The sequence below is a fragment of the Epinephelus fuscoguttatus genome, linkage group LG21 (genome assembly GCF_011397635.1).
Source record: "Epinephelus fuscoguttatus linkage group LG21, E.fuscoguttatus.final_Chr_v1".
NCBI lineage: Eukaryota > Metazoa > Chordata > Actinopteri > Perciformes > Serranidae > Epinephelus > Epinephelus fuscoguttatus.
The window spans coordinates 25,815,016-25,842,028 of NC_064772.1; the positions used below are offsets into that span (position 1 = coordinate 25,815,016).

Here is a 27,013-nt window from a genome sequence, read left to right on the forward strand (position 1 = left end):
TGAATCTAGCATGAGAAGCTCCAATAGGCATTTTTTGGACAAGAACTAGGAACAATCATATATCTTAGAATGGCTAGAATGGCTCAGGTACTGCTTCAGCTCCTATGTCAGAGTGGGTATTCTCCGAGCCATTTTTAAAATCCTGTTAGCAATGTTAACAACAGACAACACACAAAAAGGACTCGTGATGAAAAAAATGGAAGAAAAACGGACAAATGGGCCGATAGTGAAGTCCAAGCTTTACGGAGCATACATGCGACACATGAAATACAACGCGATTTTGATTTGTCCAAGCAAAATAGGCGTAGGCCAGCTTATGTCACTTCACGGTTCCTATTCGGGGTGAAAATGCAAACAGAAAAAAAGCCCTTAAAGCTATGTAGATTTCGGGGGAGTCCCCAGAACTGTTTGGTCTTAAAGCGCCTCACAGGTACCTAAAGGTCTAAGCAATGTCCTCTTACTTACAAAGGAGTACCTCCTTAGAATAAAAGACCTTGTAGCTCATTGTGTTTTCTAAATCTGTTGCTGAATGTATCACCCCCCTAAATCTTAGTCTATTAACTACTGTCCTTTATATAGGCAAATTATGTGACTAATTCAAAAGAAGAAAGAAGAAATTGTACTTGTCTTAAAGAATTCATCTTTACGTTATAGTGAAATATTCCCTGGTCAGAATACAAATGCACCAGAGTCAAGATAGCATTAAGATACTTCCCTGTGTAAGTGACGCTTCTTTTTCCAGTTGTGCTGCAATATAAAATGCTATAACTTGCACAATGATTTTACATCTTTTTTTTTTTAAATTTTAAAAGTAATTCACTTTTTCTTTCAATTGAGATTTTCTTGTAAACAGGAAATGAAGACATTAGTGATTTTAGGGTTAGCCGAGCCCAACAGTGGCACGAGGTAGAGAATTAGCAGGACGTGAAGCTCCACAAGAACTCCTAACCTCTTGATAGGCGCCTCACAATCAAAGTCATTAGCCAGTGTAATAAAGGGCCTGAGATACAGCCATTCTTCAACAGCCTAACTCTTTTATAACCAACAGATTAAAGTTGATTGGATTAAAATGACATTCTGCCCGTCTGACCTTGGCGGCAGCAGTTAAGTTCATCCAAATTAAATTTCTCCGTAATAAAGATGATTCATTTGTTGCCTGATGTAGTAAATATAAAACAGAAAGAAAAAGGAGAAAAGATTAAGTGACACACGCCGGTGCACACATGCACAAACGCACACTTGTACACACATGCGTGCGATAACACGTGCACACAAAGGCCCATGCATGCCCTCACACAACACTGATGGAGCTGCCAAGCACCTGGGAGAGCTCACGCAAGAATTCAGACACCCATTTAACGTCACGCTGGTAATCCTGATCTTCTTGGTTGTGAACTCAGGTGAGGTCACGTGAAAGCTGCATCCTTAAAGAATACATACAACCACTGTCAAACTGAAACAGTATTTGTTTCTTATTCTGAAATGAAAGACTGCCCCCAGTGGTGACTAGTCCGGTTATGTCACCTGCGTATGTTTCCACTGATCATCTTCAAAGCAGCTTCATTGATTGTTATATAAAAATATTACAAGGATGGTGTATATTGCCACGGGTGGATTATGAGACAATGGGCCCCTGGGCACAGACATGCAAAGAGCCCTACCATCTCTTTAACATGGGAGCCAGACACAGATGTTGTGGTAGCTTGGCCTCTGTTTGCATTTCTTTGTAGTTCCACATTTTCTTGTGGTTTTGTATCTGTTTGAGATCATTTGTGTTGATCTTTGTTCTTCTTTGTAGTCATTTAGTGTGTCATTGTGGTTGTTTTGTCCCTTTTTGTAGTTATTTTGTGTCTCTTTGCAGTTCCTTTGGACCTCTTTGTCCTCTTTTTGAGGTCATTTTGAGGCTCTTCCTGGTCAGTACATGTTCATTTCAGTGAAACTTTGCAGGTGAAGGCCAAGTGAAACTTTGGACCCCTGGGCCTGTGCCTCGTAGGCCTGTCCCATAATCCATCCATATGTATTTGTGTCTGAATTTGTGCCTGTGTCATTGTTGTTTCTACCTGTGCTACTGTAACGTGTAAAAGTTTGTCCTGACCTGCTGTTTGAGTGTGTCCACTTGCTCCTGCAGGGATCCGACCAGGCCCTTCATATGGTCCACTTTCTGCTGACTCTCCCTCAGTAGATTCTGACTGGTTTGGAGCTCATCCGTCAACTGGTCGAGAGCCTCCTGCGAGTTCTCCCACTGGCCAACCTTTTCCTGGTAGCGCTGCTCCATCTCAGCTAGGTCTTCCTTCACTGAATGTGTTGCTAACCGGGACTCTCTTAGCTGCCGATTAAACATAAGGAAATACCAAATCACAGGATTGCAATGAAAACTGTTCAGTATAAATGTAGAATAGGTGTTGAGTTGATAAAATCTCCTTAGAGGTGCAGAGCAAGTAAACTACAATAATGGTAATATGCTGTATTACTGGAAACTATGATCTACCTGCTGCTGTGAATACTGTAGCTCCTCTTCCAAAAGCTCCACCTGCCCTTGCACCCTATGCACCTTCTCTATTGCTGCTGTGTACTTTTGTCTAAATATGGCTACTGTTTCTTTCTGCTCCTGGGCTTGTAAACTGGCATCCTCCAGCTCCTCCTTGGCTACTTTCAGCTGCTGATGGAGAAGTTCCATCTCAACCTCCTGCTTCTTCAGCTTCCCGTCAAATGTCTCGACCTGAAAGCAAACGCGGTGAAATGGAAATGTTGATGAGAATAGACCTCGGCTCTTTGTTTAAGCGGAACAGCTGTAGCCTGAAGGTTTGGTCGAGTGACCGAGCCACTGTTATATTTTAAAGGAGTGTAGGATTTTGACTCCCCTCATGTATAGGTGCTCTCGAGAACATCGACTGAACAGCTGCCAAGTGTGAAAGTGTGGAGAGCTGCTGATTTAATGTGTTGCAAGTTACTGACAAACAAAGCGGTAGAAAGCCTCAACATATGCACGAATACAGAAGACCAAATAAACTTAGAGGCTTGCAGAAACTTTTACACTGACAAAAACCATCATCATCTTAATGCTACACAATCAGGATACAGTGTACTTGACACTTGACGCTAGTTTGTCTGACACGGTGCAGTATAATGTGCTGCTCTACAGTAACCTCGCTCATAATGAAAGGGGAACCCAGGAAGTGAAACCAGGCTTAATCCCGGTGTTACACAAGGAATCCTACCGTAGCTCACCTTTCAAGGGGAGAGGTTGAGAAAGTTAAACCCACTCTAACACTCATCTTGAGTTCATCCACGTTAATCCCGCTGTAATCTGGATCAGAACACGAGGGTTTACAACTAATGACAGCCAACTAGTTAGATTTCAGGGGTTCGCCGCAGCTCGGTTTAACCAGGGATTAGCTGGGCCCATCTAGGACTAACACTGGGTGAAAAAGCAGCGTGACTGGGTGGAAAACTTGCTCGTGCAAAAGAGAGGAGAGGAGAGGAGAGGAGAGGAGAGGAGAGGAGAGGAGGGCGCCATCAACACCCATTCTCTACTTGAGAGTCAAAAACTGAACAACCTGTGTAGGTGTATGCACGCGTGTGTGTGGACTGTTTAAAACCATTGACTCAGCCCATGCACACTCGACTTTATTCGAGTGTGATGGTGAATGCTTTACCCAAGGTTACCCAAGGTAACAGTTTTAAAGTCCCACTGTGAAACACACACACACACACACACACACACACACACACACACACACGAAATAAAGTAAGGTGTCACATGCCAACTTTACCTATTAAAGCTGCATGTGTTAACTTGTTCTGTCATAGTATTTCCTTCCCTTTCATGTGTCCACTACCCAACAGTCCAAACACTAATGGTGGATTTAGCATTTCATTCCGTCTCTGGATGAAAGGCCTTGTAACGAGGCTTAATGGGAACACCATGGCTTTCTTGTGACCATAATCAGGAGCTTGTGCTCCGTGGAAACAAACAGCCCTCATTAAGTATGATAAAAAGAACATCGCTTTGACCCTCATTTGGCCTGCTGTTTGGGTATTCATTGCCGTCACATGACTACCCAAGATGACCCTCAGCTGATAGTAACTTTATTCTCGCCGTCTTCTTTTTTAATCTCTGCGTCGATCTTCTCCCCTCTGTATTGATGTTTGGATCTGATTGGATTGACAAACAAAGGGTGTTGTTTGTTGATGTTGTTTATGGGGATATATGTAATATATCAAGTAAACAAGTAAACTGCGAAATGAAGCTTGTCAGTTGCAAACGGGCCAGTTTGCTGTTCTTAGCAAAAGACTGACTTGATTGTCCACTGTCATTTAGATGACTCGCACTCAAACACATAAGAGCATCTGATTTTTCTTTTTATTTTGTTCACTGGATTAACACCAGAGATTGTTTTTCTGTAGGATCAAGGATCTGATTGACAGCTGAACGCACAATAGATTTGCCTTCTCTGCGGCTATGTGCTGCTGACTTAAACTGTCCTTGAGCTCTGCGACCTCCGACTCTCAGTCCTTCAGCCTGCTCCAGATTTGGCTGAGCTAAGAGCCATTCTGCTTCAATTGGCTGTGAAGCAGGACGCTCCTCAGTGAGTCTGTCTCACCGCTTCCAGGTCAGAGTTCAACTGATCTATAGATCCCCCTGTAGGGGCGGTGGAGAAGAGGAGAAGAGGGAATTCTTCCTTACCTGTTGCTGACCAATACGGAGCTGATCATGCAGCTGCTGCTGTTCTTTCTCCTTCTGGTCTTTAAGGCGCTCGATATCTCTGACCTTCTCGCTAAACTGACGGGCCTCTTCCTGGTGTCCTCTAACTGCGTGTTTCAAGTGTCTCACCTCACCCTCCAGTGCTGCCACCTGAGCAAGAGGAAAGAGAGGGAAAGGGATAACTTAATGCAGGCATACAAAGAACACACAGACAGACAGAAAAGACAGCGAGGGGGCGGCAGTAGCCTAAAAGTGAGGGAATCGGGCTTGAGTCAGAGAGTTTCCCAGTTTAGTCTCAGGACCAGCTGGGAAAATGTGGGCACGGCAGACATGAATGAGTAACGATTCCCCTTTCCTTAGCTCCGACTTTCGAGGAGCCTTTGAGCAAGGTGCTACGCCTCCCACTGCTCTAATGCAGCTGCTCAGTAGCCAACTGTAGAAGACTGTTGCTGGTTTGGGCACTTCCCTTGAGTGGATGTGTGCAACTCTGTGGGTGTAAAACAGGTCATTGTTGGAGGAAAAAAAAACACACAAGGGTGCTCACTCAACCTAGCCTCAGCATATGAAAGGAAAAACCAAAAAAGACAGGTTTAAAACCCTTGTAGTACTACCTAGCACTGGATATAAGCCCTGAGACAAATTTAAAATCCAAAAAATGGAATAAAATCTTGAACCTTTTTCTCATGTAACACAGCTGGAAGATGCAAAATTAGCGATATTAAAAGAGACAGGTATGATCTTTTGTAAACTATACAAACTTAGAACATGAAAATATACACAAAAAAACTGAAATCAAACAATAACAAAACACAGAGAACTCATAATAAGGACATGAATGAATATAAATGATAGGCAAAGCTCAAATCAACATACAGACACAAACAATGCACCACACCTGCTCCTGTGTCCTTTGATGCTTCTGTTCAGCTGTCTTCATCTCAGATCTTAACTGCAGAATCAACTGATCTCTGCTCCGAACCTGAACACACAGATAATACACTTCAAAGTAAGCACCAATAAATTGTGTATGCTGGCATTTTAGCCTTTATTATGTTCCTTTAGTTAAATATTTGGTTGACAACATTTTGCTCTGACCTACGTATGTATGTGCACACACAAACACATGAACAAAAAGACATAGAGATGGACCTCCAGGTGTGAGGTGTGGAGTTTCTCATGGCTCAGAGCCAAGTCAGCCTCCAGTCTCTCTTTGGTCTGGTTGAGGTGGACAAGCTCTCTGTTCCCGTCCTCCATCTTGGCTCTCAGCTCATCCCTCTCCCCGCGCAGTTTCTCCGTAGCCTCTTCTCGTCGGAGCAACTGGGAAACATGCAATAAAATTGAGCCGCTCAATCACGAAGTACTTCCCAACACCCACACTGGGACGATGAAAAAAATATTCAACTTTAAATAACACCCGTGCATGCGAAGGTAATAAAATATCAATTAGAGGATCACTAAACCCACTCAGCATTATCTAATGTGCAACACACAAAGGCTTAATTAAGTTGATTCTGAATCTGAATTCCATTATCAGATAAAAATGTTCAGCATTTCTTTGACAGCGGAATCAACAATTAAATGTTCTTTCTAACACAGTTAACATTAATATGAATCATGAGCAAAATACTTTTCAATCATCATTTGGGTGAATAATGAAGCTGCTGTTTTAACCTCTTTCTGACATTCAGAGTGCTGCTTTTTAGTCTCTGCGAGCTCCTTCACCAGTGTGCACATCTTAATCTCCCTCTTCTGAACCTGGAAAACAAAAGCACATTTTTCAGGATTCAAGGATGTTGGATGATGCTTTTTTTAATTGCAGAGTGGATGCTCTTTTTGATCAAGCTTTGACGATTTAACATGATGTTAAGGATCACATCTCCTTCAATCACTGCCAACACAAACTGTATCTCAGGAAGCAGGGGAACTTAGGTCACTGTTTACAAAACTTGAGATAAAATATTCCAGTCTTGTTTTCATACTTGTGTTTAAAGGCACGGCAGTGGTGGGTGGATGACGGTTGTTTATGCTTCTCTTGAGTATACAGTATGTCTGACGATTGCTTGTGTTTGTCTGTTTCCTTGGTGACCTTCCCTAATTACCCTCTTCAGTTCTACGCCAAATGCGTGTGTGTGCGCACGTCTGCACGTGCTTGCATGTGGGTGTGATGCCTCACAAGTTTGCTGGGGAAATATTTTGGACTTTTTTTTCCTTATCTCTTCTGTCTGTGTTCACTGAGTCTGTGCTTTCTCACAGTTTGGCTCTGTTTGAGGTCAGTCAGAATGGCCAGATATCTGCCACTGTGTGCTGTCTATTTTGAGTTGAATAGGTTTTTGATATATTTTGGGATATTTTTGTGAGCACTTGTCTGACAATTTTTTTTCTCAAGATGCTGAGACGTTCCTTTAAGCTTCGACAGGTTGAAGAGAGGAAATCCCATGACTCAGGGCACTGAACTGTTGTAACATACAGGATATATACTGAATAAATGAGGATAAGACCGACTCCACAACCTAAAAACAGAAGTTTAAATCTAATTTTCACTGTACATATATCACTTGTATAAACATTTGATGGAGACATAGCTGTGTCTCAAAATGACTACGCAAATGAGTGTGTTCATACTAAGAAGTAAGGCAAAATGCAGTGCACTATAAGTACCCAGATGGTGCACTCATAATGATCAAAAAGCTGAGTGTGAAATGTTGAACACTTCTGACTGTCCATGGTTGCCATGTTGCCCACGTAGCAGAAAGGGCAGGACCACAAACAAATTTCAGACTTGTAAAATTTCGACCAACTCGCATGGTGAACACTGAGGCATTGTACAAACATGCATGTGTATGAATATACTGTCATCGGAAATGATCCGTCAGTTTGTTTATTGGGGTCATTCTATATAATTTGTTGCGGCAGACAGTAACATGAATGCTGACATCTGCTCACTAGCTAGCTACTAGTTACATCGGGCATTAACGTTTCATGTGTTTTTGCGAAATATATATAATTGTTTGGCATAAATTACATTTGGTGTTTATTCATATTAAATTGTCATCTTCACTGTAGAAGATTTTAGTAGATCTGTGGTCAGGTATACTTGACAGGTTGTAAATATACCTAATGTGGTACTGCAAACAACAACATGGATGCTAATGTTAGCTTGCTAGCTAGCTACTAGTTTTATTTTATACAGTCTATGGTTTTATCGTACATTGATGTTACATGTATGTGGCGGAAATTCTAAGGACGATGGCATGAATTTTCGGTGTTTGGCGCATGTTAAATTGTTGTCTTCACTGTAGAAGATTTTAGCAAATTTGTGGTGAGGTATTTGACAAGTTGTAAATATACGTAATTTGGTACTACAAACGATAACATGAATGCTAACATTTGCTTGCCAGCTAGCTACTGGTTATAATCGGGCACTGGCGTTACATCTGTTGAGGCGGAAGTTATCAACTGATTGGCATAAATTACGTTTGGTGTTTATTCATATCAAATTGTCATCTTCACTGTAGAAAATTTTTGTAGATTTGTGGTCAGGTGCTTGACAAGTTGTAACAATTCGTAAAATTCAATAGATCAGCTGGTCATAGAGTAAGCCAGTATCAGCCACGGACATTCATATAAATAGAGACGTGCCATGAGAGCACATTCATTTTTAGATACAATAAATAAATAAATAAATAAATACAGAAGATGCTAAGTGAGCAAACAAGCAGATACAGCAAGCATATGTTTTGGTGAGTGACAATTGTTCATCAAATGTTGGGATGCATTTCACCGCACAGAAGAAGAAAAGCTGACAGATCTTGGGATGGTCATTTCCATTAAGTGCACAATGTCTATGTTTGATTTGAGACAAAACTACCATGTAAAAAATTGCAAACTATGCACGGTGTAGCACATGTACTAACAGAAGTACCCAATGTGAGACACAGCACTAGTTTCTTTGGATTTATATATACACACAGTCCTTCATGCTTGCTCTCTCTTCCTCCATCCCTCCCCACCTCCTGTCCTTCCTGCATGATCCAGGGATTGTTTTGACCAGAGTTGAGGGCTCGTTTGTAACTGTCCTGGGGGATTGATGGAGTTAACTTGGCTCTTTGACCTCTCACCTCTGGCTGTCAGCGGCCAGCCTCGCTAGACACACTAAACCTGAGCTATGGCGAGGGGGGGGTACTGTATGCACTGCTATGCACGTAGCAGCTACATCATGCTCATGTAAACACACAAAGACTTTTTTAAATAGGTAATGCCCTGGACGTTTTGCATTCAGCTGACATCAGGTTAAATAGAACAAAAAAAGATTGCGAGCATTAATTTAATGTTCCAAATACAAGTTATTCCACTTAACCACAGCAAACACAACACTTACTTCCTGCCAATTTTTACATCTTAGCTTGATTTATCTTTGTGTGTGTGTGTGTGTGTGTGTGTGTGTGTGCGTGTGTGCACGTGAATTCCCAATGTGAGCGTGTGATAGGCAAAATGGATGTTGATAAACACCGGAGGATGTCGTGTCAAAACAGACAACTTGTCAAAACGACACGCTAACTAGGTCAATCACAAAGTTTAAGGAGAAACTTTGGAGTGGAGCTTTGGTTTATGCATATCTCTACGTGGATGTCTATGCGTGTGTGTGATAAGCTTCTGAACGAATCTGCGGGAGGGGACCTCCAATATCGAAGGTATTTTTAAATCAATGAGCTCTTAAGTGTATCTCAGTCTCAATGTGTTCACACACTCGCACGCACACAACACTCAGCGCAGATAGAATCCCTACTGACAGGCAATGACAAGATAAAGAGAGGGAGAAATAAGGGGGGAGAGGACGACAGGAGGGGGAGAAATAATATTTGAACAGTTGGGGGTGGGGGTGTGGTGACGGAGGGGATGAAAGGGAGAAGTGGCAAGGCAAGAAAAGAAATGAGCAATAAGAGAGATCAAGAGAGAACGCAGGGAGAGAGAAAAATCAGTCAGCTATTCTGATGGTTGTAAAGCACTGTGAGCAGGACCAATGTTTGTCCAAATCCAACCTTGAAGGCTTGAACAACCTTCCACAATGCTGCTTACCTTCCACTGTTCCGCTCTCTCTGTCTCCTTTCAGTCTTGTTTGCTCTTCCTCCCCATCAGCCCCCCCTTAGTCCATTTCAAATAATATGCAATTTCTTATATTCAATGTGCTTTATAGAAGAACTATGAGTGTATACTTTTTCAAACTGGAGTCCCAGTGGGGGAGCTGGAGACACACTGTGCCGGAGTGTTAACAATAAACAAAATGATTGGACATCACACATTGAACTAACGTTCGCAGATCTTGTTTCCGTGCAGCATCTGCAAGCACATAGAATTGAAAATGAGTAACACAACAAGCTCTCACGCCACAGCAAAATGGAACAAAAATGCTCAATACTTCCAGCATTTTCTTTTTTTGTGTGTGTGAATGGTCTTTATGCAGATTTGAGTTTAGCTCCCACTTGTGTATTCAAAATCAAACATTTAAAAAAGATGATTGTGATGGGTCAGCCCTTAGCTTTCACATGGCAAGGCTGCTTTTTGGTCTGAGAAAGCTTTTCAACGTCGCCGAACAAAACTAAGATTCTGTTTACACTTGGATTTTAAATGCGATTTGATGATATGAACACAGGTGGACAGTTGAGACACATCGCTGTTCACACCTGTGTCTATCACGCGTCTCCATTTGACCACTTGTGGTCTCACTGTCTACCTCACTCCCACAAAGGGCCCCACACACAGTAACTACGTCTACACTCTCTCCCCAGTCATGTTAGTGGTTATGTCGGTACAGCTGGAAATATCGCAGCAGAATCCAACATGTCTCCTTCCATATGACAAAAGATGGACCATCAGGCAACCAACTTGCCATAATGTAGGCAAGTTGGTTGCCTGATCGAGCAGCCACCACATCCTTGTGGGGACGCATCAGGACGTATTAGCACTTACACTACAAAAGATATGTGGTGGTCCCAGACCACATCAGCAAGTGCTTTGAGTGATCGGATGACAATGTGTTTTGGTGGTCATGTACACTTGTATTTAGTGCTGTCCACATGGGGTGGCTGTGGCTCACAGGTAGAATGGGTTGTCCACTAATCGGACGATCAGAAGTTCAATCCCTGACTCCTGCAGTCTACATGTTGAAGTATCCTTGAGCACGATATGGAAACCCAAACTGCTCCTGATGGCTGTTCCATTGGTGTTTGAGCTTGTTAAACAGTGAGTAGCAGGTGGCACCTTGTATGGCAGCCTCGGCCGCCAGTGCGTGAATGTGACAAAACGCACTTTGAGTGGTTGGACGATTATAAAGGCGCTATACAAGTGCAAGTGCAGGTCCACTTGTGATTGGACACATTTTAAAACCAAGTGTAAACAGGGTCTCAGATGCAACAACCACATTTTGTGGCTGTAATTATCGCAAATTTCATGGCCACAGCCCAATCTGTTGTGAGCTGAAAACTCAACCCGCTGGATCAGAGGATATCACCCCTTATCTTCACTTCCCTTACTCCCTACACCCTCCAACCTCTCCCCCATCTTCCACATTTCTCACACTGAATCCATCCATCTGTCTTGCTCATCCCCTCCTTTTCTCCCTCCTGTGTACATTTGTGACCTGAACATTCAAAAGAGAAACCTCCAGAGAACCATGCAAGTGACTTCTGGTTCTTTCAGATCATCTCTGAGACAAAGCCCCTTGTCACGTTAATGGCTTCACTACTTTCAAGTCCCTCAGTGGGGGGAGTTTGAATGAGTATAACACTTTAACCACATGTTAAAGACTGCAGCAACATGTAGCCATTTGCATGATGATGATGTGTGCGAGTTAGTGAGATGGAGGGAGCTATGAATAGAGATGGAGAACAAGTAAAAAAGGGATTCAGATAAATAAAGGATGAGGGATTAAAAAGACATTACGGAGGATTTTGTGCTTAAAAATGTTATTTTTGCACAAAAGAAGCACAAACATCTGCTTTTATTTAGTGAATTTCCACATGTCAGTTTTGGTTGTTTTTCTCCACAACAACATTCAACAGCTGATTGTAACTAGACTGTAGATGTTTTGAATATCAAAATCACTGTTTACTCAAATGTTATTTCTTGACGGTTCTATCAAGAAGAGACAGAAATGATAACACAGGAAAAAATGAAATACAGAAACATGTTTGGATTGATTTCTATACCCCGCTCCCCCCAGCACTCGTGTCACACCAGTATATCCTCTGATCTACTCCATGTCCCTGTCTACTTCCAAGCTTTTTTATGTGAATTAGATCAAAAAAAAAAAAAAAAGAAGTAAGTGGACTACTCATTCTCCACAGAAAAGGCAAACTGCTTTCCTATTCTTTTGAGCAAAGAAGCCTAAGTGAGAGGGGGAGAGTGTAAGAGTGAGTGAATCAGCAGAGTACATTTCAGATGAAGGAGAGTGTTGACAGTATTTGTTCAGCTGTGCTAATGTTAGGACATTTAGCGCTGTAGAGGAAAATACTTAACCAAAAGTTCTCTCACTTTCACTTACAGTATATTCAAGTGGGAGCAGACACTCTCTTTTTATACACACATACCTACTTCTACCACTGTCCATACAATGGTGGAGTGAAGGGTGCACGAGTGAATGCAAAGCTGTGTGTGTGTATGTCCATGTGTGTGTGTGTGTGTGTGTCTGTGTGTGGGTGTGTGTGAGAGAGCGAGGCTTGTAATAGATCAGAGAGAGAACAGTTTTGGTGCACAAAGCAGGGCCAGATGTGGAGCAGAAACCAGATCCCTGGACAGAGTGTAATGGTCCATCCGCTGACTTAACCAATCCAAACATGAAAGACACAACCCCGCACACATACGCGTGCACACATGCACACAGACAGAAAGTAATTACATGCACTGTACATCCACTACATAATAAAAAAGCGATGATTTGACCAATCAGTGACAAAAGAATAGTGTTCACTTCATCAGAGGGAATTACAAGATGTCAAAAAATGCTCTGAACTTCTTTTTTTAAAGGCTCTGTGAAATTCAGGGTTATTTTAGTTGGGCTGGCAGCTAGCAGCTAACATCATGAACAGTGCTGAACAACGGTAACAGTGCTGACAGAGCTAACAGTGTCAACCAGGGGGAACTGTAGGGCTGGCCGCTACACTTGTGCGACGATGCTGCTCCGATATCAGCAGCAACCGCCTTATGAGTGCAGTGCAAAGCAGCAGCGATGAGCTAGCAAGTGGTATACATACATGCATACATACATAGAGGGAGCGTGACGTCATTTTAAGCTCAGGACGCTGTTCCTCCACTATATTCTTCAATAGCAAATAGTTGTTTGCTGCTATATAATGCTCTAAATGCCTCATACTGAACCTTAATAAAATATGTTATCTTACAGGAGCCCATTTACTGTCATATAATACGAGCTACAGAGCATGTAGTCCTTTGAATGCGCGCTCTGTAAACATGGAGACTGTTGGAACAATAGCCTCGGTGATAGACAACGCAATCCTGACCTTAAACCTAAAAATACTCTGAGATGAGTCATTGAAGAGGCTGTCCAGTGAAAGGACTAAACCTCACGTGTTTTATTTGTTGTTGTTGTTTGTTCACTCTTCAAATGCACCAAAACCTCGGTGAACATTATCTTTCCAACCCGGCTATCTGAAGGTTAAATACAAACCATTGAGCACTTATGTATCCTTGTGGTATATCACAAAAAAAGGCAGAGCATAAAAAGGTCTAAGTAGCAACGTAACATATGAACATGTGCTTTTTGAGTTTTACTATAGTCGTAGTGGTAAAAAAAAAAAAAAAATCCCATTTTAGCAGAACAATCCAAATTTATGTCGAGTCCGTCCTCGTCAAAAGTGTGTGTTTTTAATAAGGCTCTAAATATCAGAACATCCCATTACCCATTATCTAAAACCTTATTATCAGCACCATTGTAGAAATAGACAATGCCTGTCACAGTGAATATTACATTTGAAAATTGAATATTTAAATGAATCCCTCACCTGTGCGACCCTTCTTATCAGCCCTATTGTGGGAAAAGACAATGCATTACATTAAAGTGAATATTATATTTCATCTCCGTCCTGTAGAAATTGCATATTTTCAGTTTAACCATTTCTTCCTGACATTGTCCACTTTGTGCAGAAAATGTTTCTTGACCTTGCAAGCAAATGAACTCGCTGATAATGTATCAGTGTCACCACTGCACGGCCAACAACAGGAAAGTCTCAGTTTGAGTGTCACAATAAAATGGCAAAGTTGGACAAGCAAAGTTTTTGCAAGAATGTATAAAGTAATATTTGAACGGAGACCTTGAGGAGGAAACCAATTACCTTCTTTTCAGCGGTGTGACGCACGTGTGTTATCTCCTGCTGCAGATGCTCCATCTTTTTGTTGGCGTGGTGCAACTGGTCCTGGATCTGCTGCCTCTGCTGTCTCTCTGCGACCAGGCTGGTTTTGGTCTGATCCAGGGTTTCACTGATGTCGCTCAACATGCGCTCACTTGTTTGTAACTGAGTGGGGAGAGCAGAGATACAAAGAAGGGGAGAGAGATGAAGAATAAGTACAGTATGTCTGGTTTGAACCTCCTCCAAAGGCTGAGAGAGGAACAGTCGCAGGCAGGCGGGCAGCTGTAGTGAGAGCTGAGGAGGAGAGGCACACAAGGAGAAGAATGGGTGAACCGTTACAGCAAGATACAAGCAGGAGGAGATGAAAGTATAATTTAGGGACGTTTGCCTCCGCTCTGTCTCCATAGCAGTGAAAAGGAACATCATAAAGGCTTTGTGCCAAGCTGGGGAACCCTACAGTTACTGCTTTGACTCAGGACCAATAAAAGTGCTCGACTACACATCATAAAGTCGTCAGACACTAACTGTAGACTACAGCTTCTTAAACCTTAGGACAAGGCTCACAGAGAGCTGTGGTCCTTTATCTATTTGATCCACCTCACAAAAGAGAAAGGATGTCCTATTATTAACATGGCTCCCTAAAAAACACATTTCTCTATCATATGTACACCGAAATAACGCTGCCAATCTCATGTACACTACGGCTGGGTATTGGTGCTCGATACCTTTAAGGTATCATCCAAAATAACCCAGTACCAGGTAGTGTAGAAATAGTCAAATAATTTCTGCATTCGATCCTTTTTTTTGGAGAGATGTAGGAATAAATGACTACTTGCATGGTTTTGCATGTAGCCAATCAACGCAAGCGTTCTTTGATTCATCCACTACCATAGCAGCTACAAGCCATACAGTCTGTAGTACAGGGAAGTCAAGCGCAGGATATTTGACAGAGTTGGCAGTTCATAGAGCCAAGATGGCTCCAAAACATTTGAAAAAACGACTGTGCTACATGCCTGTGGCATCTGGAGACATTTAACGCAACTGGATGCCACCACTCTCATGATAGGTATCGAAATATTATGTAGAAAATAAAGGTATCAAAGGAAGTAATCTATTGGTATCAGTATCACTTACTACCAGTCTTTGGGGTACACCCTGGACAGGTCTCCAGACTATCACAGGGCTCACACATAGAGACAGACAACCATTCACACTCACATTCACACCTATGGGCAATTTAGAGTCACCAAATAACCTGCATGTCTTTGGACTGTGGGAGGAAGCCGGAGTACCCAGACAACCCGAAGAAAACCCATGCTGACATACTGTAGGGATAACATGCAAACTCTACACAAAAGGGTTCCCCCACCCTAGGTTCAGATCAGGAACCCTCTTTCTGTGAGGCAACAATGCTAACCACTGCTCCACCATGCTGCCCTGGTATCACTTACTACTGATCTTGGAAATATCTCTTTAAATATCTTTTGTATAATTGATAGAGCTGTAAAAGTATAAATAATACTGTTACATCTATTACCACTCAGCGCATCTTGTCGGCACACAGTAAGTGAGCTCCTGTTAGCCTGTTTCTATCAGCTTTTAAGTCAATTGCAAATTGTGTAGCTGCTTTTGTTGGCAAACTAAATCAAACATTCTCTCTATGAACAGACATTATATCAGTAAAAGAAAAGGAAAAATAGAGCAGTTTGAACTAGATTCAAACCCGTGACACAGAGCATGCAAAGTGAGCACCAGCACAAAAACAAATACAGTCTTAAAATGGCCGTTTAAACTTGCTGCCACCTCCAGAGCACAGTAATGGTATCAGTAAGGTGACAGGGAAATTGAGTTAGTGTTTGAAAAGTAAGGGTATAAAGTCAGCCTTTAAGAGAGTCTTTCAAGTGTTCCCTAAGTCAAGTAACTAATGCGCTTTTATGTTGAATATACTTTGTTTAGTTGGCTCCTGGGCAGCCGCACCACTAAAACAGTAGTAACAGATGAATGACTTGGCTTGGTCAAGGACACAGTAAATGGGTTAATTTAAGCTTAAAACACATCACTGCCACGCGCCACACTGATATACCTAGAGGGGGGGCGCGAGGAGGGGGTGAAGAAGGAGAGAGAAAGAAATACAGTAGAAGCCAGACAGAGAGAGGAAGAGAAAGAATTATAAGAAAGAGCGGGAAAAGGACAACGAGAGAAACCTAAAGGCCATTCCATTCATCATGCGTATGACTCTTTAATGTTCCCATACATTACCATTGGTTCTCATTGGGGCGAGGGCGAGACCGGACAAGGGAGATGAGAGAGAAAAAAGGGAGACGACAAGAAAGAAAGGATGATCTGAGGAGGAAAATAATGAACGGACAAAAGAAAGAAACAAAAACAACATTTAACCCCTCCCCCACTCTTGCTCCCTCTCTTGGCTAAGTGATATTCACACGAACATGGTTCTTTATTGTACAACGAGCCAACCCTCTGCGGAGCTAAGATGGTGGCGATGAGTTATTAAATATGGAGAGAGGGCGAGAGGGGGAAGGCGGAGGAGGAGGGGAAGAAGGACGGATGATTAACTGTGAAGGAAGTAAAAGATGAGGAGAATTCCCCGATGTACCTGACTGGATTTGATTTAGAGAAGGTTGCCCAATTCTGTTCCTTATTTAAGAAGAGCTCCCCTCCTGTGTGTGTGTGTGTGTGTGAGTGTGTGTGTGTGTGTGTGTGAGAGAGAGAGAGAGTGTGTGTTACCTACTTTGCTCTGCAGTGAAGCCCGGCTTTCTTTGAGCTGTGCGTTGTCTTGGACCAGCTGTTGTGTGTGTTTCTCCTTCATGGCCAAGGTTCCCTTCAGAGAGTCCTGTGTGGCTCGCAGACCAACCACATCCTGGTCCAGGTGCCTCACATGCTCCTCTCTGTCTTTCATCTAACACACACACACACATGCACAACAGAACAGCCTGTACTATACATTACTGTACATATACGTACACACTAAGACTACAGTGTGTAGGTTTTACTTGCACTGTGGTTATGCAAACACTGAAGATGCAAATAAAAGTAAGCTACATTAAGCAAGTTAAATGTAAGTTTTGTATTAAGGTTTGTTTCTCCATACATTTTATATCAAACTTACGTATTTCTGACACTATTGTTAATATTTTTTGTCACTTGACTGCACATAAAGATGGACGACATAACAGCTCCCCAACAAGTGAAGCCAAAACATTGTGTGCATTCCGAAACGCATTCGTTTTCTTTTTACTTTTAGTAGGTACTGCAGCAGCCCTTAAGTACGTACGATTGCATGTAGTATGGACAAAATCGGGACATACTACTGTCTCATAACATAACGCCCTGAACATTGAACCTCTTGCTTTTATATCCATTACCTTGGAGATAAAACAAACGCCACTAACCAAGTTCACCAGAGACGAAGATCGACCCGGAGAGCTCTGCTGTTGTTACTTTGTGACGTATGAAGTTTAACTTTAAAGTTATAACTGCACAGATTGTAGATTATAACATACTATATTTGTGACAGTTAGATTACATCTGACATTGTTATTTTTATTGTTATGTACTTTTGTTGTTTGAGATATTCATGATTATTTTGTTAAACAGTCAGTATTCCTATTAATACTATTCAACTGGTCATCGGTTACTCTGTCATTTGTAATTGTGACATCTGAGAGCTATCAATCAGCTGTCAAACAACAGTCATCTATTTGTGGCTCAGCTGATGTGACGTATCGTCTGCTGTGCAGAGGATTGTGGGTCAGAACAGCCAGAAAAGCATGCTTGCTTGCATCATGCGAAATTGGTCCAGATGTAGTTGAACATCCTGGTAATTTTTGGCAGACTGCATTTGACATACTATGTATTGGGATATGCTAAATCTTTTTCCTGTGTACTAAATAGTATGGTAGTATGGGTATTGGAACACACCCTGGCAGCTACAGCGGCTACAGTAAAGGTCTTAAACCTCATCGCCTTCATGTTAGCAGATAGGATATGGGTCACACTAAAGTATCAAAGTAAGCATCAAATAGATTTTGTGTCTGTGAATTCAGGTCTTATCCCTCTGATGTATGTTCAAGTGTTCAATTTTCTGCTAATTTTGGTTTTAATTAGTTCTTTGATGCTACAAAAGGGGGTGTGACCTGATGATTGACGGCTTTGCATGCCAACCGGTGTGCTTGCAATCAACAGCGCTGCTCACTATTGGGTTGAACAGGTGCATGATGAAAACTTGACGTCATCAGCACTAGAGATGCACCAATCCAGCTTTATCAGTTTTGATACTGATCCCGATGCTGTGGCTTTGGGTATCAGCCGATACCCGATGCCGATCCAATACCATGGTTGACCTAAAAAGCTACACTTTACACGTAGAACAGAAAAGACTAGAGGCATCAGGCATTGGTGACTACACAGTTCTTTCCTAAGTGCAACAGCAGTTGAAATAGTGTGACATACCTCCACACAGCAGATTCTCTCCTTCACTCCATGACGTATCACGTAGCTCGTATCACAAGAGATTTAAAGGGAAAGGATTGCCTCAGGTATAGGTTGCATTTTCTGATAGCCGATCCATCTATTTTGATGATATCAGGGCCGATATTCAATCCAGATATCGGATCAGTGCACCCCTAATCAGCACAAGGTGGCAGCACCTGTATCTGGAATATTTTGACTTAATTTTTGTAAAGTTCGAGGAGGTGGAGACGCGTCTTCCATCTTTATATATAGTCAGTGTTTTTAGATGGTTTCACCTCTACATTCGGTCAGTGACCATTATGGTAGCCCCCCCCCCACAGAAACAGTCACATTGTCTTTTTCAGTTTTGTAAAAATGTTATACACACTAAAAAAGCTAAGATTGGATAAGCACAGAAAAACATCTTTTGCCAAACATCTTGTAATAGTCTCTTGTGTGTCTCTTGAGCACCAGCTCTAACTGATCACTGTGGGAAGTCTGTCCAACAATGCTTTTGGCAGATGTACTAAAGATAATTCCATGTGAAAACAACAATTTATCATGTTTTGTGTGAGGTCCATTAGTCTCTGATATTTTGTTTGACAAATGTTCAAACTCTAGTCTAACCACTGTTACGTGATATTTATAGCAGCATGTAAAACTGGTATTATTCTTTTCATCAACCTCAAAAATTAATATTGTAACTCATCACCAACAACAACAGAGAGCACATAATGGTTTTTATGTAGACCTGAAAACTACAACAAAATACAACCTATTATTGCACATACATTAGTGCTTGAGTAATTATTGGGGGGACAGAGAGTGATTATTTCTAAGGAAGCAGACAGTGGTTGAACTCCTCACCCCGTGCATGAATGTGAGTGTGTGTGGGCCTGTGGTTCAGAACCCTGAGCCAAATCAAAGCCTCTATTCATTAGCACTGTGTTAAATGAGCCCTGTGTTAGATTAGTACGGAGGCTACACAGACAGTCAACACACATACACACACTTTCAAGCGCATTTCCATACATGTCGTGCATACGCAAGTGTGTCAGACGGGATGGTTTGGGATCTGAGAGACAGGAGGACCACATGCTGATATAACCACACACACACATGGTGGGTATCTGTAGTGCGGTATCTTTCTTAACTTCTGATCTCTCTCAAGCTCTCTTGTCACCTCCTCTAACAGCAGACTGTGGTTCCAGACTTGTGTCTTGGCACGAGCGCAGCCCGCCCCTGCCTCCTTCAGTGAGCTCACCACACTACGCAGTATATATATCATCCAACCTATTGTAATGGCGAGCTAAAGGTGGCCTTTTATGCAGTTAACTCATCTACAGCATGGCTAATGGATGGTAACAATTATAAGCAATGGGGCAGCCAGCACCGCGACACTGAATTAAAATTACTCTTTTATCTGGATATTCCACCAATTTTAATGTGACTATTGGGAAATAAAATAAGTTTTACAAAACTGAGACAATAGGGTGTGAATTTCAGAGCTTCAGCCAAGTTCAACACATTACATAAGTGGGCAAAAGTTCATGTTCTCTATGGTAACCCATCACTAGTGCAAGAGGGATTCCAGATGAAAAATGATTATGAAGCAAAAGGGCCCATTTTCTACGCATTTTAAATATTATCACCATCAGTGTTAAACCAAGTTAAAGCAATGATATCTCTTAAAATGCAGCCCATGTAACTGTTTTACTGCACTGTATGACTATGATTCATGTTGATACTTTATATGCAGTAGAAACTGTATACAGTATATCCACATATTACAGACAAATCTTTCTATAAGTGACACCATCAATCTATAGCTTTACTTTTTTTTAGATGCACTTTCTTTCCTCTGAATGACTAAATAAATTAGTATCTACTATCGAGTTATTTGGTCTCTAACACTGACCATGAGAAGTGCTTGTTTGGTTTAAGTTTCCTCTGTAAAGAATAAATGTGTAACAGAATCATTTACAGTATTTTGCTGAAGCAGAAGGCATGCCGGATGGGTCAGACATTTACACAACTAAATCCCGATCAGGCATTTTTATTAACTGACTGCTTTTTATTCCCAGGTCATCAGATACCAACACTTTAGCCCCATTTCCACCAAGCAGTCCAGTACACTTCAGTTCGGTGCGTTTTTTTCCATTTCCACTGTGAAAAGTTGTGGATGGTACCAATGGGACCACTCCGTACCGTCCCCATTTTTGGTCCCCCCTCTGTTGGGGTACCTAGCACACAGATCTGGTACTAAAAGGTGGAGCTGTGAACACTGCAGTCTGTTGATTGGTCAGTAGCAGACGGTCACTCTGCACACGGCTGAGTTGTGGCTGGTTTTGAGGCTCATGTAACCACTGTTCATACCATGGAGAGTTTTACATATATTGGCAGACTGTAACTATAAAATTAAGGATGTTTTGCTGCCACAGCAGCTGTAGTTGGAGAAAAAATACCTTAATTCACTGGGCTGACTACCGGCAACTTTTAAGTGTGAACATTTAGTTGTTATGTTACTCAGTGCATGAGTTGGCGATGTGAATCCATCAACACACCTTGAATTTCTATATGACAGCTTTGACCATTACTTTAGTTTTTATACACATACACTTTTAGTGATAAGTGGATCTTCAAGCATTTATGTGTATTAATTCCGACCAGGTCATGTGAACTGCATCTATTTTAATCCTCACATGTAGAAGAAAAAAGCATCACGGAACGTCGTTCCTGTGGGCTCCAGCAACACTAAACCCCTGAGCTTGCCTGAGAAGGACTAAATGCACAAACCCACTATTTTTAAATATCCCATGAAGAGAGACGCTAACTGCAGCCTGTTCTATTTCGTTCTGAAAATGTCGGCATGCAACCCCACTCTGAGCAATAAACGAGATGGAGACTTCCCCCTGTGTCACTGGTGATAAGGAAATACAGTGGGTGCTTGACACAAACAGCAGTCTCCTGGATGAAAGTCTTGTTTTGTTTGACCCATTCACCTCATCTCCTGACCGTCCTGCGCAGATTTTCCTGCTCTTTATACTACATCAGTTGCTCTCAGCGTCAAGAACTGCCTCGGATGGGTTTACATTGGAGTAAACTGGAGATAGTTTAAAGATGCTAAAGGGTGCTAAATCACATGCCAAGGGGCGTAACAATGCATCAGTATTTCATGACATGAGGATGAGAACGGCCTGCAAAAATCCTGTTTTGCTCTTCACTGAATGTGTCAGGTAAGCTACACAATATGTTACTTCATTGCTTTGGCATTTTTGTAGCCGTTTCACCTTATGGGACTGTATTCAGCAAAATAATATGTGAAATATGTTTGTATCTGTTTGGAGTGAAGTCTGAGATATTAAGTTTCAAATGTTCAGCCAAAAATATGTATATTTATCTAAATTAATGTGTCAAATCAGGATTGTTAAAGTAATAATGTTGGTAAGCAAATGATAGAGTCCAACTGCATGTGAAGACTATTATGGGTAAATGGGGATAATAATGTTATTCATTTCTGTAGCTAGCTCTGGCTAAGTAAAGCTAGTGAGCACAATGAATGATTTAATAGCTGATGCAGCAGTGTGTGAAAATATTGCCACAATGGCAGCCACATGGCAAAGTGCCTGCAGGAAAACAAAGTACGGCAATGTAATTTGATGTATAATGTGGGACTTTGATTCTTCTGACTGGAATTTGATTCCTAAAAAGGCAGCTGGTGGCGTACAGTGTTTAGCTATTTATTCATGGTGGAAGCGATAGTCTTGAGTTTTATTACCAGTGCTATATTCAGAGCTGTGACAGTCAGATAGTTACTGCTCCTGTAATATTTTTATTTGTATTATCGATTCTAATTTCTGATGAAGATTTTCTCAGATATTCTTACAGTATGACGCACTTTCCACAATCCCACCCACTGTGTGGTCACTGCTATCTATCCATGAGGCAGCTGGTTAAAGATCACAATGCCTGTCAAAATCCCTCCTATAGCCCAAGGTCTTTACGCCGCTGACTTTCAGAACTCCATAATATTGTTACATAATTAATACATTACGGGGACTTTTCTCATCCCCAAATCTGCCACCATCAGAGATGATTAAAAGTTCCCATGTGGTCTGTGTGAAGTCTTAATTCTCCAGTGGGGGAGTATAGGACCTTGGCTGTAAGTCCTGGAGAAAGAATATCAGATTTTGATTTTATTTCAAATTAGTGCTTAAGCCCTAGACTTTCATATTAGTAGAGTCCCTATTGAGAGAGAAACCTCAATCTGATCAAGTCTCATTACTTTAGCAATTAAGGTTTCACCCCTGGGGTCCTCCCCTCAGCTCCTGCACCCCCCCTCGCCTCCTCCTGTCTCCTCTCCTTTATTCTCCCCTCCTAGCCATCATATGTTTTTGCCACTGAGGCGGACGAGAGGAGAAAGGGAGAAACGGCTTGCGCAAATCCTTGATTGGTCAAAGTCTATCCTCCATCTAGGATTACAAATAGAAATGGAACATTTGAGGACAAAGGAAGGAGGGGTGAGATGGGAAGAGACAGAAAGAAAGACAGAAAAAAGGGAGAGATTGAGTGTGAGAGAGAGAGAGATGTGAGTTGCAGAGTTATGGGCACAGAGAGAGAGGGTGGCTAATATAATTGAATTAAAAAGATGAAGCGGGGCCATTTCTAAGCAGGTGGGAGTGTGGAGTGAGAAAGAGCAGGCGAGATATTAACTTCTAATAAAAGAGAGATTAGAAAGTGGCTAGGAGGACTGCTCTGTCTTTACCTGTGGGAGTGACGGCCCCCACATAACCTTTCACTGCAATATGCACACTGATATTGGCCGCCATATTCTGAGCATACCACACACAGACAGACAAATGCATATACACAAGCATACGTGCACCCGGAAGAACTACACATACAGTATACACACACACACACACACACACACACACACACACATATATATATATACAGATATATATATGAAGAAATATGTGACATTTGAGGACACACACACACACAGACACACACAGCCATGAGTGCAGTGTGACAGCAATGCATTATCAGCTCTCATTCAATGATCCAACAGGCGGCAGCCATCAGATAATGAAGACGCAGCTCTTTGGGAAGCCGCTGCTATACAGACAATTAATTAACTAATTGGTCTAACGAGCTCGTTAAAGCCGTGCTTTTTTGGCAGCCGGTGTGAATACATTAACGAGGCTAATTCAATTAAACAGGTGCAGATTTCACAGCTGCCTCTCTCACAGGCACACACACACACACACACACACACACACACACACACACACACACACAAATCCTACAGGTGTTGTGTGTACATGTTCGCTCCATTTGACTCTGATGTCTTTCTCGGCGAAACCTTGGCATTCGATCAAAAGCATAATGATATGCAGATCAAGTGGTGTGTACTTTGTGTGTTTGTGTGTGCGCACTCCTGTCAGTTCTCGTGCCTCAATGGGCCAGTGTGCCTTTGAATCAAAAGTACAGCTCAATAAGCTGTAGCAGCATTGGTAATCTGTATAATTGAAAAGGGTATAAAATAGGTGGGAGGAAAACTGATTGAAGCGCTATGATAGCGTACTTAAATTAGCTAACAGAATCCCTGGGGTCAAGCAACGATGTTAGCCAAAGCGGCACGATGCAATACAATTCCTGATTTGCTCCAGAGCTTTTCAATATTATACATTCACATCATATTGTACATTCATGCTGGTTCTTGTGTGTGTTTGACAAAAAAAAGTCTGCATGTGTAGAGCTTGAAAGAACCTGTGTCAGTTGTTCACTTATCTCTTGTTACAAAAGTTCATCCTAACAAACAAGACTTTAGGCAACTTGCTAGCCACACTGGTCATAAGAAACTGTACTAGAAAGAGATGTGTGTTTGGATATCAGTGTGCAAAAACTTTAATTTTATTTGCAAAACTATGCGGCTGACATCTAATTCATTTATTCCCCTCTTGTCCTCCTCACGATCAAACAGTGAGGAAAATGTGTTTGGAGCCAACAGTCTGCTCAGCAGCCGATTCCACTGTCGCTTTGTGTTACGCTAAACTCAAAGCCCGCCCACTTTTTAGAGGCCAAATCAAAGGCGTATTTGTAAATTAATAAGTTATATCAATTTATCTGAAATACATGAAGACAACTATGTTTTTCTCACATGGCTCCATGGAAAACAGTGGACATATTGATTCACTGATTGCTGTTTCACAACAGCAAAATAATATCAAAGCATCCGTTTATAAACTCTCACACAACTCGTGCAGTCTCAATTATCCAGTTGTATTCTCAGAACTTCCCAAACACATGCATTTCCTCTAAAAAAAAAACGTATCATTATTGGAGGGCAGTATTATTGGAGGGCAAATTGGAGTCTGGCTTTGAAGAGAGCACATTTAAATTGTAGGGTTTTAGCCAAAATGCATGTGTTTGTGAAGTACTGGGTATACGACTGCATAAATGGGACTTGGATTATACTGCACCAGTTGTGTGAGAGTTTGTAAACAGATGTCTTGATATGGTTTTGCTGCTGTTAAACGTGGCCCCCGATCAAATCAATAAATCAAGATTTTCTTTTTTAGTGGAGGCATGCGAGAAAACAAAGTTGTCTTGACGAATTCAAGGTAACACGACATACTAACTGATGTACAAATGATCATTATATGGGTGAAGTTTTCCTTTAGGTCAGAGGTTTTAAACTCATTTAAAGCGACACTTACCTTTCTGGAAATTTTACGCTTTTCTTTGTTTAGGTTAAAATGCTAGTAATAAGCTGATAGCACACTAAAATGTAAGTGAATTCCACCAGAGATAAAAACTCATAATTGTACCATTCTCATATGGTTCTAAGAAAACTCCGACCAATCATTGCATTCGGTGCGAATGCAATGATTGGTCGGAGTTTTCTCCTGTCTTGTCTGTCTTCCCCACGTGGAGGCCTCCGACAGACATAACCGCTCTTCCTTGTTTGTTGCCAGTCACCAGTGCTATCTAACGTTAACGTTTACGTTATATTATAAAACTCATCAGTCATCACTAACCCCAGGTAAGTTTCAAAGCTCCGGGGTTGCCTTTGACTGTGCAGGACATTATATGACAACACAGCATCCAGTTGCTAATGGCTAACGTTAGCCTACTGTAGCGTAGCCTCTGAAACATTAACGTTATCTTCCTTGTGTGTTTCCACTTACTGGTAACATTAACACTACTATCTAATGTTAGCACTGTAACCTTATTCTAAAACTCATCAGTCATCACTGACTCCCGTTGAGTTTTAAAACTCTGGGGTTACGTTTGACTGTCTTTGTTGTAACGTTACACTTGCGCTCCTCTTCCGTGTATCTAACGTTACCTTGCCAACGCCTACGTCTATCATGGGCGTAACGAGGACGTAATGGAGGAGGGGGGAGTAGGCCTTTTGAGGGAAGTGGAGGTGCAGGAGGAGGGGGTTGGGACTTCGGAAGGAGGCGGAATTTGTGGATGTTCAAATTTTTTCTAAGTGTTGTGTGAAATGCAAGAAAGGTAGGAGCTGTTTAAGTTCAGGGGCCACATACAGTCCAAAAGTAGTGCAAAATACTGCTGCTCGGATTTGAACTAAAACAAGAAAACATGAGCACATCACTCCAGTCTTGTTCTCACTTCACTGGCTTCCTGTTTGCTTCAGGATTCATTTTAAGATTTTATTGGTTGTTTTTAAGGTTTTAAATGGCACAGCACCTCCTTATTCATGTGAGCTTTTACGCATCCACACACCTGTCAGAGCTTTGAGGTCATCCAGTTGGATGTTGCTGGATGTCCCTAGATCTAGACTAAAAAACAGAGGTGGCCGCTCCGAACCTTTGGAATAGTTTACCCATGCAGATAAGAACTGCTCAGACCGCTGAAGACGTACTTTTTTTTGGCTTTTAATGTGAGCTGATCTTTGACATCTTGACTCCACATATTGTTTTTGTTTGTTTGCCCTGTGTTTCTGTCTTTGGTCAGCTCTGGTTGTTTTTAAATGTACTATATAAATAAAGTTGACCTTGACCTTGACCATGACAATCTTACCTTTCGTTTCGCTTCTCTCAGCTCTCCAGTAAGTTGGTCAATCCTCGCCTCCTTCTCCTCCATCCTTCTCTCAAACAAGGCGCTGAGCTCAGCCCTTAAAGACACCATCTTGGCCTCGGCCTGGAACACAGTCATGGTTCAGATTCATTCACCGTCACACACAAAGTGGCATGTGCGTTGTTTTCACTCAAAGACCCTCAGATGTGAAAATTGACAGACAAATGATTATTAGTGACATTGTGTGGAATCACTCTCATTTGAAGCAAAATGAATAATTTTATGAATGAATAAAAGGGCAAAAAGATTTTTACCATGTTTTGATTTTTCACACATTAGACAACACAGATATTGGCCACACACATACAGATGGACAGAACACACAGATTATATGCATATATATTACACTAACGCATCCAAACAT

The 27,013-nt window shown here is 41.7% G+C and overlaps 1 protein-coding gene across 1 annotated transcript in view; it reads right to left on the reverse strand.

Moving 5' to 3' along the window:
- The window catches only part of LOC125882294 (trichohyalin-like), a 118,227-nt gene that overhangs the window by 42,952 nt on the left and 48,262 nt on the right, over positions 1 to 27,013 (reverse strand). The window contains exons 8-16 of the mRNA XM_049566083.1: positions 26,593 to 26,712; positions 16,817 to 16,984; positions 14,053 to 14,232; positions 6,377 to 6,460; positions 5,855 to 6,022; positions 5,601 to 5,684; positions 4,688 to 4,855; positions 2,489 to 2,719; positions 2,096 to 2,326 (exon numbers count right to left, since the gene is read on the reverse strand). Of these exons, the coding sequence (XP_049422040.1) occupies positions 2,096 to 2,326; positions 2,489 to 2,719; positions 4,688 to 4,855; positions 5,601 to 5,684; positions 5,855 to 6,022; positions 6,377 to 6,460; positions 14,053 to 14,232; positions 16,817 to 16,984; positions 26,593 to 26,712 (1,434 nt within the window). The remainder of the gene's footprint in view (positions 1 to 2,095; positions 2,327 to 2,488; positions 2,720 to 4,687; positions 4,856 to 5,600; positions 5,685 to 5,854; positions 6,023 to 6,376; positions 6,461 to 14,052; positions 14,233 to 16,816; positions 16,985 to 26,592; positions 26,713 to 27,013) is intronic.